The sequence below is a fragment of the Scardinius erythrophthalmus genome (genome assembly GCF_964197995.2).
Source record: "Scardinius erythrophthalmus genome assembly, chromosome: 6".
NCBI lineage: Eukaryota > Metazoa > Chordata > Actinopteri > Cypriniformes > Leuciscidae > Scardinius > Scardinius erythrophthalmus.
The window spans coordinates 15,076,676-15,090,612 of NC_138226.1; the positions used below are offsets into that span (position 1 = coordinate 15,076,676).

The 13,937-nt window shown below is 38.4% G+C and overlaps 1 protein-coding gene across 1 annotated transcript in view; it reads right to left on the reverse strand.

Moving 5' to 3' along the window:
* The window catches only part of plcl1 (phospholipase C like 1), a 67,099-nt gene extending 53,643 nt beyond the window's left edge, over nt 1–13,456 (reverse strand). The window contains exon 1 of the mRNA XM_081369162.1: nt 13,148–13,456. Coding sequence (XP_081225288.1) covers nt 13,148–13,315 — 168 coding nt within the window. The 5' untranslated portion in view covers nt 13,316–13,456. The remainder of the gene's footprint in view (nt 1–13,147) is intronic.
* Nucleotides 13,457–13,937: the final 481 nt, after the last annotated feature.

The following is a 13,937-nucleotide window of genomic DNA, read 5'->3' on the forward strand; positions in this document are numbered from 1 at the left end:
GCGAAACGGAGGCCAAAAGAGAGAGATAAGCCTGTGTTCTTGGCAGTGGTGATTTGTAAAGTGTCGAACTGCAGTTCTCACAGGAGCGTTCTTGGACAGCAGGGAGCAAGCAAAGATGGAGATAAGGCAATAGAGACAGAGAGACGCGAAGGGAGAGACGGGTAAAGCTGAAAAAGACGATATTTCCTATTTATTACTATGGAAACCGCCTAACCTGCCTCTTTTTAGAGTCAAAGATCACAGGGTCACTGGCACTTTCAATCCTGGTGTGGCAGAGGAAATGTCTACTCTGTGACTGCCAAGCATCACTGATAAAGAAGAAGAAATGTGAAAGAGAACGAATGAATCTCAGCCAAAACAACAAAAGAGCAAATAATTGGGAAATGAGGGGAGAACAACTGCCTGAAGACTAAAAACTACCAATTGAAATGTTCAAGCCAAAATCAGACATGCATGCGTATAGTGGCATTAGGGGTAATCAGATATAATAGTCAACAAAGTTTTGTTTTGGATACAAGAACAGATTTGTAACAGGGTTCGGTTTGAGGTTTTGAACTGGAAGAGACTGGAAAGACATGGAAAAAATTAGAAACCAAAAAGATACATATAAGGAGTGTGATTACAACACACTTTCTGAATTCAAGATGTACTTTTGTCTTCCTAAATTTTCCATCTGTTTCACTTTCTTTTAGTTATTTTGTCAGTTCCCCCAGCTAAGACAATGGCTAGCTTTACATGCACAAAATGAAGCAAAACACAAATTTTACACTTAACTCATTAAAGCACTTGAATGAATGTTTTCAGTAAAACAGTACTTGTTATTTAAGCTGTAAAATGTTATACTTATTTAGCCGAATAAACACATTACTGTTTGTATGGGGGGAAAAGTTTATCACAATAAATGTGCATTTTGATTTATGCACAATTCCAGAAAATCCACCTCAACCCAAGCACATATAATTATATCCAGGTATTTGTGTGTTTTAAGCATTTCACATTGAAATTTTAAGTGATTCAAAATTTGCCTAAAACAGTTGGAAACCCTGTGATGGTCATGACAGAAAATGATTTAAATACTCAATATACCTTCAAACAGACGAGTTAAGTTAACAAATGGTATCACTAGAGATATAGTGATTTTAATGATAACCGTGATTTTTTTTTTTTTTTATATAGATATCATGTTAATACTATACATAATAATATCGTAAATAATCCAGGACCAGTAACTTTCTGGTTGACACTCCAGTATAAGTGGGTGGCAGTATTTCACCTTTCACACATGGTCGCCATGCGTCATACATTTTTTTTATAAATAAATAATAAAAAAATAGAAGAAGAGGCAGCAAGATACAACTGCCAAACAAAATCATGTAGGAGGAGATGACAAATGAAAACAAGACACACTACCCACACCTGAGAAAAGTCGTAGTGAAGTGACTGCACAATAGATAAATTGAGAATCACGATTTTTTTTTTTTTGTTTAATGTAGAGATCACAATTCTGAACAGTCAACTTAACAAAATAACGTCATTTATTACCAATTCTGACAAAATGTTAATTGCTACAGTCTATTTAATTAATTTGAATTAATTGTTTAAAAGAATCTGTTTGAATGAATGATTCAATGACTCACTCATAATGTCTTCACTTCTTTCATTACTAGATTTTTGAATGAATCTCTTGAATGATTCAGTGACAAATACATTTTTAACAGTTACTTGTTGCCACCTACTGGTTTAACAATGTAATTGATAAAATACATTTGAATCGTGAAGTTACTTGCAAAAGGTAATCTATTCTGATTGCTAGTGTTTATATCCAAACTATAAACATTTATCCCAGCACCTCTGGGATGATTTGAATTATTGTAGCACAGAAATAACGATACTGTGTGGTTGAAAAGACTGTTTGTTAAGCTGTTCCACACCTATACATGACAACTGAATGTTTGTTGTGATCAGACTTGTCAAAGGTTTAATATACATAGCCGTATCGTTTTCATTTAGAAATAAGATCGCGTGTGTGTTTGAATCGAGATCCCAATCTTTTAACGATTAATTGTGCAGCTCTACAGTGCAGGCCAAAAATAGAAAACACAAAGGTGAATTTGACTGATGGCATTTTTTCAAAATTTCCATAGATTCCTTAGATTATCAAAAAATAAACCCAAACAGGGTGAACAGGAACTTTTTTGTACCGGTAATAATAAATGACTGTTTATTCCCAAGCTATGTCCTTCCCAAACATTGTAAGAGCATTACTGTACACACAATGATTGTGTGTTTTTAAAGATTGAGGGACAAACTAGGGTAATCCACTGCATGCCAAACTGTATTAAATTGTATTTAAAAGGTTAGTTCACCCAAAAATGAAAATCCTGTCAGTAATTACTCACCCTCATGTTGTTCCAACCCCGTAAGACCTTCGTTCATCTTCGGAACACAAATTAAGATATTTTTGATGAAATCTGAGAGCTGATCACTCCTCCATAGGCTTCTATGTGATTGAAACTTGCTGGCCCAGAAAAGTTATTAAAGAGATCGTTAATATAGTCCAAGTGACTACAGTGGCTCAATCTTAAGTTTATCAAGCGACGAGAATAATTTTGTGCGCAAAAAACAAACAAAAATAACGACTTTATTCCACTATTCATTTCCTTCTCTCTGGGCCTCGTAGTGTTTAAGCGTAGGGCGTCTGTGTTGCACGTCACCACGCATCACACACATGACAAGCGTCGACCAATAGTGAGCCTACGTGGTGACGTGCAACACAGACGCGCTACGCTTAAACACTACGTAAACTAACTCGAGGCCCAGAGAGAAGGAAATGAATAGTAAAATAAAGTCGTTATTTTTGTTTGTTTTTGCGCACAAAAAGTATTATCGTCGCTTGATAAACTTAAGATTGAGCCACTGTAGTCACTTGAACTATATTAACGATCTCTTTAATAACTTTTCTGGGCCAGCAAGTTTCAATCACATAGAAGCCTATGGAGGAGTTAGACAGCGCTCAGATTTAATCAAAAATATCTTAATTTGTGTTCCGAAGATGAACGAATGTCTTACGGGGTTGGAACAACATGAGGGTGAGTAATTACTGACAGAATTTTCATTTTTGGGTGAACTAACCCTTTAACCTAGAATATATTCTAATTTGAATGCTTTAATGTCTGTCTCTGGTTGTCCACCTTTTCCTCTAGTTTCCCCTTTCACTGCTGCTTAGAGACGGTGAGTAGATGAGGAGACGATTAGAAATGTAATCATGTTACAGAAACTGCGTTCAGGATTCACCTCTCTTAGCAAGCCTCAATTGTACCTAAACACACTCTCTCAACTGTCAAAGGACCAAAAGGTGCTTTTATCTGTGGAAGGAGGAATGAAAATAAGAATTTCAAGTAGGAAATTAGTGCTTGTGCATGGAGAATCTCTCTGTCTGTTGTTATTCACAGGAAGAGGACAGACCTTTTGATTGAGTGCATATGGGTGAAACTCTGCGGAACTCTTAAGTGTTCCTTGTAATTCTTCCAAAGTAAAGTATCACATTCCCACAGAGACACACGCCAGGCCGTGCTTAAAAGAGAGGAACAAGAACATGAGTGCATGTTGTGTAGACCTCATTTGATACAGTTGTGACCACACCCCAGACTACAAAACCGCTTTCTGCATGTCAATGAACACTGAGGTGGATTGTGTCAGGGCCATTGGTTGCCATGGTAACCCAACTGCGTGCCAGTGATTTCCATGGCGGGCTGGAATGAAATCATCGCAATTCAGAATTCAATATCACATTCTTGCTGGCCTGCCCTTAATATTCTTGGACACACTCTAGCTGAAAGATTGTAGAACGCCTGTACTAGACACAACAATCGGTTTAATTAAAAACTTACATTTGTCTTGGCATAAGTTACCTTCAAAATATAATATTTATTTAGGCAATTATGTCAACAACAAAATCATACAACAATAAAACGAGCATGAATTTCACTGTAAAGCACTTATAATAGAAGTCTATGGCCAAGAGAGAAAATAAAATACACATTTCAAAAGTATAGACATATTACAAATGTTACCATGAGATAGGTGTGATAGAATTACATGCATTGCATTGTTATTGAATCCATTTTTTTTAACTCTCCAGACAAGACCATGTAAAGCCTATAAATTCTGCAACTTTCACAATGATACATGCAAAATATTTTATACATTACCATTCAAATGTTTTGGGGTCAGCAAGATTTTCTTTTTAATTAAAACTTGCTTTTAAATAATCTAAACTGACAGTAAAGACACTTCTAATTTTACAAATGATTTCTATTTCAAAGAAATGCCTTTTATTAACTTTCTGTCATTTGTGACAAAACGCTTCCCCGCCACTGACGAAAATTTTCCGCTTTCCGTGTTTTCACTGTTATACGGTAGGGGGCGCTATTAGGCATCTTCAGTCACTCAGTACACATTTTCAATAATGTTAAAATGGTGTAATATTTATGCATTTAATTATGTTTCATCGAGAGTGAAGTGGCTTGCAGAGAGACTCCGCCCACACACTCTTCTTATTGGATGTGATTTTTGATTGATTTTGTCGCATCTCGTAATCATGTCGCATCTGGTGTGGACAGAAAAATTGCTTGTTGTTGGAATCTTATCGCATTGTGATTCGTGTCTGGTTAGGACACAGTGTTTGAATGATTCCTGAAGGATCATGTGGCACTGAAAAAGTAATGATGCTGAAAATGCAGCTTTGCCATGACAGGAATAAATTACATAAAATATATTGAAATAGAAAACGTTTATTTTAGTTTTTCTCAAGATTACTGTTTTACTGTGTTTTTATCAAATAAATGCGACCTAGGTGAGCAAAGGTCTCTTCTTTCAAAATCAATAAAAACATATGAACGGTTGTGTATACTAATAGCGGTTTGAAAACTCTGACTTTAATAAGATTAGCGGTCATTATCACAGAAAAATGCTGTATTTTTTTTTTGTTTTTTGTTTTTGCTGAATTCTAATTTGTCAAAACTCTTACATGCTTCAGTGACTAAAAACACTGAACATTTGATGAGCATGTCATCTAGCATGCTGAGAACATTTGTCTCTAGGGTCTCAGTCAGTCTTCTCAGATTCTTGCTTGTGCCCTGTGTGCCAGGCCCAGGGAGGGCTGGGAAACTTCAATGACAAACTGCAGACTGGAATAACACAGTAAATTTCACCCTGACAGGGTGAGAACTTCATCCAAGATTTGAATATACAACAATGTAAGAACCTGAATAGATATACTTGTCTTTTTCAAGTCACCTCATCCCTCATTTGTTTACCATGCATCACGGAAGACAGCGTGTTTGTGAGCATATCTCAGTGTCCCAGCCCCAAACATCTAACAGTAGCCAAAGATCACTTTCCTGTGGGCTGTGGCTGACCAGGGGAGAAGTTCTAATTCGGCTGCTCTCAGTTGAGTGCCCACATGCCGAGCTCCACCCTAAAGTAAAACTTGCTCTTGTGATGAAATTTACCAACCATCTATTTCAACACCCCTCCTTCTCATTCAGCTTGCTCATATTTTCATGCTATCATACAATCTGTTGTACTGTACTTCCTGTCTACGGCTAAGTAAGCACGTATGGCTTTCCCTTGTCACTGCTGTTCAGAGTCACGCTCTGACATTAGTATACCTCTGCCTTCCATCCCCTAAAGTCCCCTATTTGAATATCGTTGTTATTGTGATTGGAACACACAGTAAAGTACAGTGCAGAACGCAGATCAGTGGCGATTTCTTTAAGACTGCAAGGGAAGCTCGGCTTCCCCAATAATGTCAAAAAATGAATGGTCAAATATGTACTATTGTATTAACATTTTATTGACTAAAATGCGTTAGAAAACGTTCGTCTCAAAGACGAGTTCATTCAGAATCAGTTACATATAGCAGGTCGGCTGACTCGATTTCCTTCTCATTCCCGTAGCGTCACAGTGCATTTCCCTGTTGAAGCCCAGTGTCCATTGACTTCAATGGGGCTGCTTCGAACTGTTTTTTTCAGCGCTTCGAAACTAGACGGTCATTGGATAAATGCTGCGATTATGTCCCGCCCATGGAAGCTCAGCTTCTCTGGGGGTGAACGGGGAGTGGGCTGGCCTGGACTCTGGGCTTCCGCGTGATGATTGGAGGGTCTGTCGAAAGGCTGTGTCTCCTTTTGATCGACAGCGATTTCATACAATAAAAAGTCACTGATGTTGAAGCTGTTCGAGCTCAGTCCCATTGCGGATTTTTCAAAGACAAACTGCTGCAACTTATTTCTTGGTATTTGCTTGTCGAAATTGCTAGCCAATTTTTATAATACATTTCACACAATTATACATTTATACCTTTATTATATTATTACTTATTATATTTTTTATATTATTATTATTATTAGTAATAATCCAAAAATAATTAAAAAAAATATCTTATTATTAGTAGCATTATTATTATACTTTATTATATTATTATTTATACCTTTATTATATTATTACATTCATTTTTCACAGAGCATTTTCTTGAAAAGGAACGTAGAATTTACGTATAAATAAATGAATAATTTTTATGATGTAGGCCGAAAATGAGCTTCCCCTCTTTGAAAGACCAGCAGCCACCACTGACGCAGATGTACTTCTGAGATAGGTGACCATAAGTAAAAGTGTGCACCAGATAGAGTTGCACGAATTTGGATAAATTGAGAATCATATTTTGTTGTTTCTAACAGAGATCACGATTCTGAACCGACAACTAAACAAAATAACATGTAATAAAATGCTGCAGTCTATTTAAAATGTTTAATTAATCAGATTTTTTTTTAAGCGGTTTAAATGAATGATTCAATGACTCACTCATAAAGGCCCTGTCCCAAATTGCACAATGCACTTTTGGTCTTGTGGACTTAAAGTCCCCATGAAATCAAAATTGACCCTATTTACTTTGTTAGCGCATATTACTAGTCTTGTGGTGAACAATTAATCCGTGCAAGAAAATATTTAAAAAAAAATTTTTTTACCATGGTAATCTTTAATCAAAATCTGAAAATGCCCCTCCCCTCTGCATTGGAGGACCTTCTCCGATGACGTAGGTTTAAGGAATTGGTTTGGGCAACGCGTAACCACTCCCCTCAAACCGTTAGTCTGCTATGAGCAGAGATGGAGAGGAGGAGCGCTAGAGTAAAACCCTGCCCTCTGTTCAATATTCCGTTTCACTGGGAAATACGTCATAACACTGGAGAAAAGTCGTTTGCAACTTCCGGTTCACGGGGACTTTAAAATGGCTGCTGCGTGCGAGTGTCTAAATCCATGAGACCGTAGGGAGTCCCATTTGTCATTTTAGGTTTCAGAAGGGTGCTCTTTTGCCGAGCCCGTACTGACGCGAGCCCGTACTGACGCGAGCTTTGCAGCAGACTTCTTCCCGACAGTCAAAGCGGCGTTATGTCACGAAAGTGCGGACTCGTAGGAAGACCGCGAGTGCTTAGGGTGTCATTTGGGACAGGGCCAAAGATATCACTGGTTTCATTATTGGATGAATCATCATTTTTGAACAAACCTCTTTAAATGAATGATTCAATGACAAATACATTTTTAAAATACTCACTCGCCGCCTGGTGGCATAACAATGTAATCAATACAATAGTCATTTGAGGCACCAAGTTAGTTTTAAAAGGTGATTAGCTCTATTTTGATCATTACTGTATAGACATCAGTGTTAATATCCGAACTATAAACGTTTATCCCAGTACTTCTGTGATAATCTGAATTGATCTAACACAGAAATAACAATACTGTGTGGTTGAAAAGACACAAAAGTTTGTGAAGCTGTTTCATACACATGATAACTGCTTTCTCTGGATCAGTGGAAGCGCCAACGCAGATTTAAATGTTCCGGTATGATTTTTTCGAAGGTTTAATAGATGCAGGCGAATCATTGTCATTTAGGAATGAAATCGCGTTGGTGTTTGAATCGAGATTGTGATCTTTTAATGATTAGTCGTGCAGCTCTAGCACCAGACAAGCTTGCCATCAGCTGTGGTTTGGGTGTTACTAAACAGGAAGCTATAAGAATTTAGTTCCTTCAGCTATCACACTCCTTTACCTCAGAACTTCTCTCTATTTCTTTCTGTATCTCCTCCTGACTTCTTTGCATTCCAGCTGTCTCCACACAAAGGAGTGATGATAACAGTAAAATGCTACTTGAATGATCAAATGCTGACACAACCAAGGGCAGCTAGCTAAAAAATTTGGGTAATGATGTTTTAACTAACTTCACAATAGTCTTCAGCTTTTGGCAATTTGTCTAAAAACAAAGTTTGGCATTAGTTGGCCTTTTCTTCGCAAGCCTCGACTCACACAAAGTGGCCAAACAAGGCAAACTTTCTGTCCAGTATTCATCTAGCACTGAAAAGCAAGGCAATGCTTAAAAAAAAAAAAAGTTAATGAGAGTGTCTTCAGGATGAAGGCACCTGAGGTACTGCTAGGAAACAGAGCCAAATTCACTGAAATACACACAGGAAAAGGGCTGTGAAATTTCAAAATTTGCATCCTCTTATAAAAGACTGTGTATACTTTCCAATTGACATGCAGACTGAGAGCGATAAAACACCTAGTGGTCGCCACCCACCCGACGTAGATTTGGATCATAAACCAACTTATATAATACAGACACATAAAAACACACACTAGACTGTGTGATCACAAGAGAGGACCCAAAGACAGAGATGAGTGTTTGTGTCAGATAGGAAGGATAACAGCATCCAGTGGATTGTGGCACCAGTATCTGAGTGACACTAGAGGACAGAGGGTCCAGTCTGCCTTCAGGACAACGTCAAACTCACATACTCAGGCCAACTTAACCACAAAGTCAGTCACACAAAGTTACACAGTGTCATAGCAGCTACATTGTCATTGATCTTGACTAGCAGCCAGTGACGCTTTCTAAACAATCACTGTCCAGAACAGAGCACAACACTGTAGAACAAAGTTTACTGTGATCAAAAAGATCAAAAAGCATGTCAAACTGGTAAACAACAATGCATAATGGATCCTAAGATGGGGCCTGTGGGTTTCTTCACAGCTTTTTCAAAGTGTTTAATAGCTATATAATTTAGTTAAATTCAATGACTAGTTAATTCTTCAAAACGTCTCATTTTGAGTTCCACGGAAGAAAAAAATATTTTTTGTTTCGGAACAACATGAGGGGGGAAGTGATGACAGAATTTAAATTTTTGGATGAACCCATCTTTAATGAGTGAGATTTTATTTTTATTTTTTTCATGAGAAAACTGTGAGGGGAGAGAAAACCATTAGCCTGGTAATACCAAACTCTGCTACTTCGCTTTGCTTCGTAGACAGAGTCTGGAATGGCATAATAGAGAAGTGTTTTCTCTCTTGGGGGGGTCGCTTGTCTGAAGTTTAAAATCATTGGTTACCCGTAAGCCAATCACATGACGTTTGGTTATGGTGTGTGTTATGCGCATGCTCAGCCGCATCTAACTTCCACTGTAAACACATGTATGATGCGATAACAAAACCATCGAGTGAAATACCGGAGTAAACATGGCTGTGAATGACTTTTGCAGATTATGTGAAGTAAATCTACGCATCCACGGTACAATCAGCATCTACGTCACGGCTCTCAGCCCGCCCTCTGTTCGTTGATTGGCCCGGCCGTCCGAAGGCCGCTGGAAAACTGAAAGATAGGCTGCTATCTCAGACTGACTACAGAAGCGAAATGAAATTGAGCGAAAGTAGGAAGTCTGACGTAGTCAGGGTAGAAAAACATGGGAGTTTGGCAGAAAATGGCAAATAAGAACAAAAAGGAAATGAGAGAATCTTGAATTGCAGCAAATAAGGTGAAATGGGAGGTAGAGATTGTGTGGAAGACTGTAATGGATACACAATACTAAGCTGTGGTCGAGACAGCATTGATTAAACGAAAAGCGCTTATGAGGCTGAGAAAACAAGCAAGGTGTTCCCCAGGGCTCTGTACTTGAACTTCCCCAAGTTTGTTTTTCTGCTCAACTGTCAAAACTCTCTAAAGCTTCACTCTCAAATTTACAGAGTGGTTTCCTATTTCCTCATAAATACGCAGTGGTTTTCACTTTTCAGTAACTTAGTAACTGTACTTCATTACTATACTTAAGTTATATTATATAGTTTTGTGAAATTTACTTTACTCAAGCACCACAGAATACGTGTATTTTATTTGTAATTGTAAATTTCCAACAAAAATATTTTCATTTTACAGAGATAATCAAATCTAATGAATAACAGGTTACTTAAAAAATATAACTGTGCATCAAACTTACCTCAAAAAGAAATTCTATACTCCAGAATATCTACACTCCAGATTAGAAGATCTAGAACATATGTTGATTGATTTCAAGAGCTAACAAAAACATTTTCATTTTAAATAATTAAGTACAAGCAAATTTTGCATTCACTTATGTTTCTGCATGGATACTTTTAATGGACTTATACGGAGTAAAATTTGGACTACTCAACACCTCTTCCATTGTCCACACAAAATTAAATGTAGGCCTCTTATTTCTTTTATTCAACCATGTGAGCACAAGTACCTTCAAAAACAGCAGGTCAACAAGTGGCTATTATCAAGATTGTCTCCTGAGCACCACACTGATATACTGTCAACAACTGCAAACTCTTAATATGATTCATCTGGGAAACTTTATCAATTACAGTAGTTACATCACAAATCAATTTGTTTTTACTCATCTCAGTCAAGTGCATGGGGGGGGGGGGGACTCTTGCGCATGCGCTACTGCACAGAGAGAGCAACAAGCAACAAGTTCTGTATTAAATAGGTGTAAATTCTGGACATTGTCTTGGAGGGCTGTGTACTTTGGCCGAGGACAGGGAACATTACTCACATTCTGGATCTGAAACAAACTGAACCAAGAACCCGGGCTGGGATGAGTCACATGAACGCTGCCCCCTCTCTCCGCTCTATCGACAGTGCCTGTCACTGACATCATCAGCTTCTTTGCCATCTGTCAATTACCCAGTGCCACTTCCTGCTCACTGAACTAAGACAGTCTATTCAAGACCTGCGAGTACACTCTTTACTGGTTCTATGGTTCCTTGAAGAGCCTTTATGATCCATAGAACCTGTCTATTACACAAAAGGTTCTTAATCGTGGGAAAAGGTTCTTTAAAATGTTTAAATGTGCTTCACACCAAGTAAAAATACCCTAACCCTAAGGGTTAACCCTAACCCTTTACTTTGAAGAAACAAAAATGTTTTTTCTATGGCACTGCTGTGAAAAACCTCTTTTGGAACCTTTATTTTTTTAAGAGTGTTCTGAACTTGGGTTTTGGGCAGCATCCAAATATGAATTACATGTGACGTAGAGTGGCACCACCTTTGTCACAAATGCAAAATCAAATGTCTAAACAACAAAATTACATCGTACATATGAGAAAGACACTCAAACACAATGTCCCAATGTTCAATGTCTCAAACACAATGTGCAGGGTTAACATTTTGTATCACAATGTGGCAACAGTCACTGGCAAGTGCTGTTTTATATATGTTACGTATGCAGTGTCTCATAGCTGGAGGTCCCTCAGTCAGTCACTGGCCCCATTGGCTTGCTCCGTAATCCTTCTACCTAATCATGCTGAAGATAATTGGCTGACCTTCATTGCAAAGCACTGATGGAGAGTCATTGCTGCGTTACTCCACAACATTGGATCAATGATTATCTAAAGCATTATTAACCCAAGACCCTAAGGGCATTTGTGTTTCAAATATGTCTGACTGTTGATCTGACCTGTTGACGTCATTTTCTCTTTAGGGATCCTTATAAATGCTGAGTCCCCTTTTCATGTACCTCTTTTTACTCATTGTCTGGTTTATTCGTGCAAAAATGCAATTGTTTCAGGTCAACCTTTAGGTCACAATGGCCTTGCAGTTTACATACTGTAACAACCATTCTGTGGAAAACGGCCTCTGGCACGTTTCGTTTCACTGCTTTTGTGTTAAAGGGGACACAAATGCTTCCATCCAAGTAAAGCAGACCAAATGTCTATGGTTATTTGTAATTTAATGACTAGTGATTTAGTGACTTGTAAAATCGTACCTGCACTAAAAAAAAATTTTTTTGACCCTATGTAAAGGATAGACAAGTAAATGATAGGACTGGAACATCAACTCATTGCAATATCACAATTACTCTAAAGGCATGACAGCATTTCTCTTGTAGTTAGTTAGTGTCACATGTGATTTCACAGGTAAGAATGTGTGAATTCAGCAAGAAACTAAATATCAAGTTACAGGTTCAACTTCAAGGATTCAAGGCACAGCGGAAAGATCTGTAATGCTGACCAATGGGCTCAGTGTTATTTTTATGGACATTGTCAACATAATTTCCATTCATAAGGAATGCTAATATCAGAATTCTGAGATGAATCTACACCAATGGTTGTGGAATGGGTCACAAGTCTGTTCTGGGTCACAGCAGGGAAAAACAATACTGAATAAAATGTGATTAACCATATAATTTCATAGTTAGGATTGCAAAATAAATAGGCTAGCATCATTTCTTCTTCTAAAATGGAGCAGAAAATGTTGTTAATAGCAAATGCTACACATTTATTCAAACTATTTAGCCAGAAATAACTTTTTTACCAGAGGATGGCCAGATGTCAACATGGACAGGTTGTAGGCTATAACATGCCCTCGTCCTCGAAACGTAATTAAACAATTGAATGTTTGATTTTAAGAACATTTTTGTTTACGTTTAACGTTACACTAGACAGTTTTGGTACCGAGTCTGAGAAATGTATCGTCTGGTTCCTGAAGCAAAACCAGTTGAGAACTACTGGGCTACATCATCCTGTACTCTAGGCTGGTAACAAAATGTTGTAGGTTCAAACCCCACAAGTTTTAACATTGCGTCCTTGATCAAGTCCGAAACCTTTAAAGGCAAGAGAACCGAACCTGTCATAGCCTAACTTGTATGAACTGCAAAGGATACAGGCTGTTGTTTACATGTTGAGGGTTACTCGCTTCACTCTATTCCACAATATGAATTCTCATTTAAACTGACATGATCGTGTACGATTCACACTACCAAACTATTGATAACTCATAGGCATGTTTTTCTGCTATTACCTTAATGATGCTGCTCCTCCTCGGTGCCATTTTCACCGACTCCAGGAGAGCCGCCTCATCGCGCTCCACCAGCGGCACGGTGACTCCACTCCGCCGGCCTGATCGAATCGCTCTCGATGGGATGAAGTCCGGAGCTCCATCTCCACACACCCCGTCCTCGTAAGACATCTCCAAGATTAGTTGGTTAGGAAATCAAAATAATTTTACTCTAAAGGTGCACGTATTAGGACCCAAGAACGTCCACATCCAACTCTTGATATGCGTCTTTGGGTAGCTCCGGTAGTCCACTTTAACTTAATTGCGCAGACTGTACGGCAGGTTGAGAATGGATCTCGTCCCTTGAGTCCATTCTAAAGCAACTTTTGCACGTCAAATAGCTCGAAGAACAAATTATATGTATAATAACTGACTCATGAATCATTCTCTTGCGCAATAGGACACTTGCATCACCGCGCAACAAGTTAAAAAGCACCGCCAGGACCTAACTTCTCTCATTGATCCAGCGTGCGTCAAACAATCTGAATCTGACACGTGCAAAAATGCACTTTTGTTAACAGATATGCTGTAGAGCGGAAGGATTGCGGGTCACCAGACACTAACGGGCATCAAAACAACCCCAAATGTGCGTATTCTGTGTCAGCATGATGAAAGAGAAACGCCGGAGTTGTGGATGTTGATCGCCTCACCTCACTGTGTGTTGTTAGGTTAGTCAAGAATAAGGAACGCCCCTGATACTGGTACAACCTCTTAGATCCGCTAAACCCGCCCCTCGCGTCCGTAAGCTCTTGAT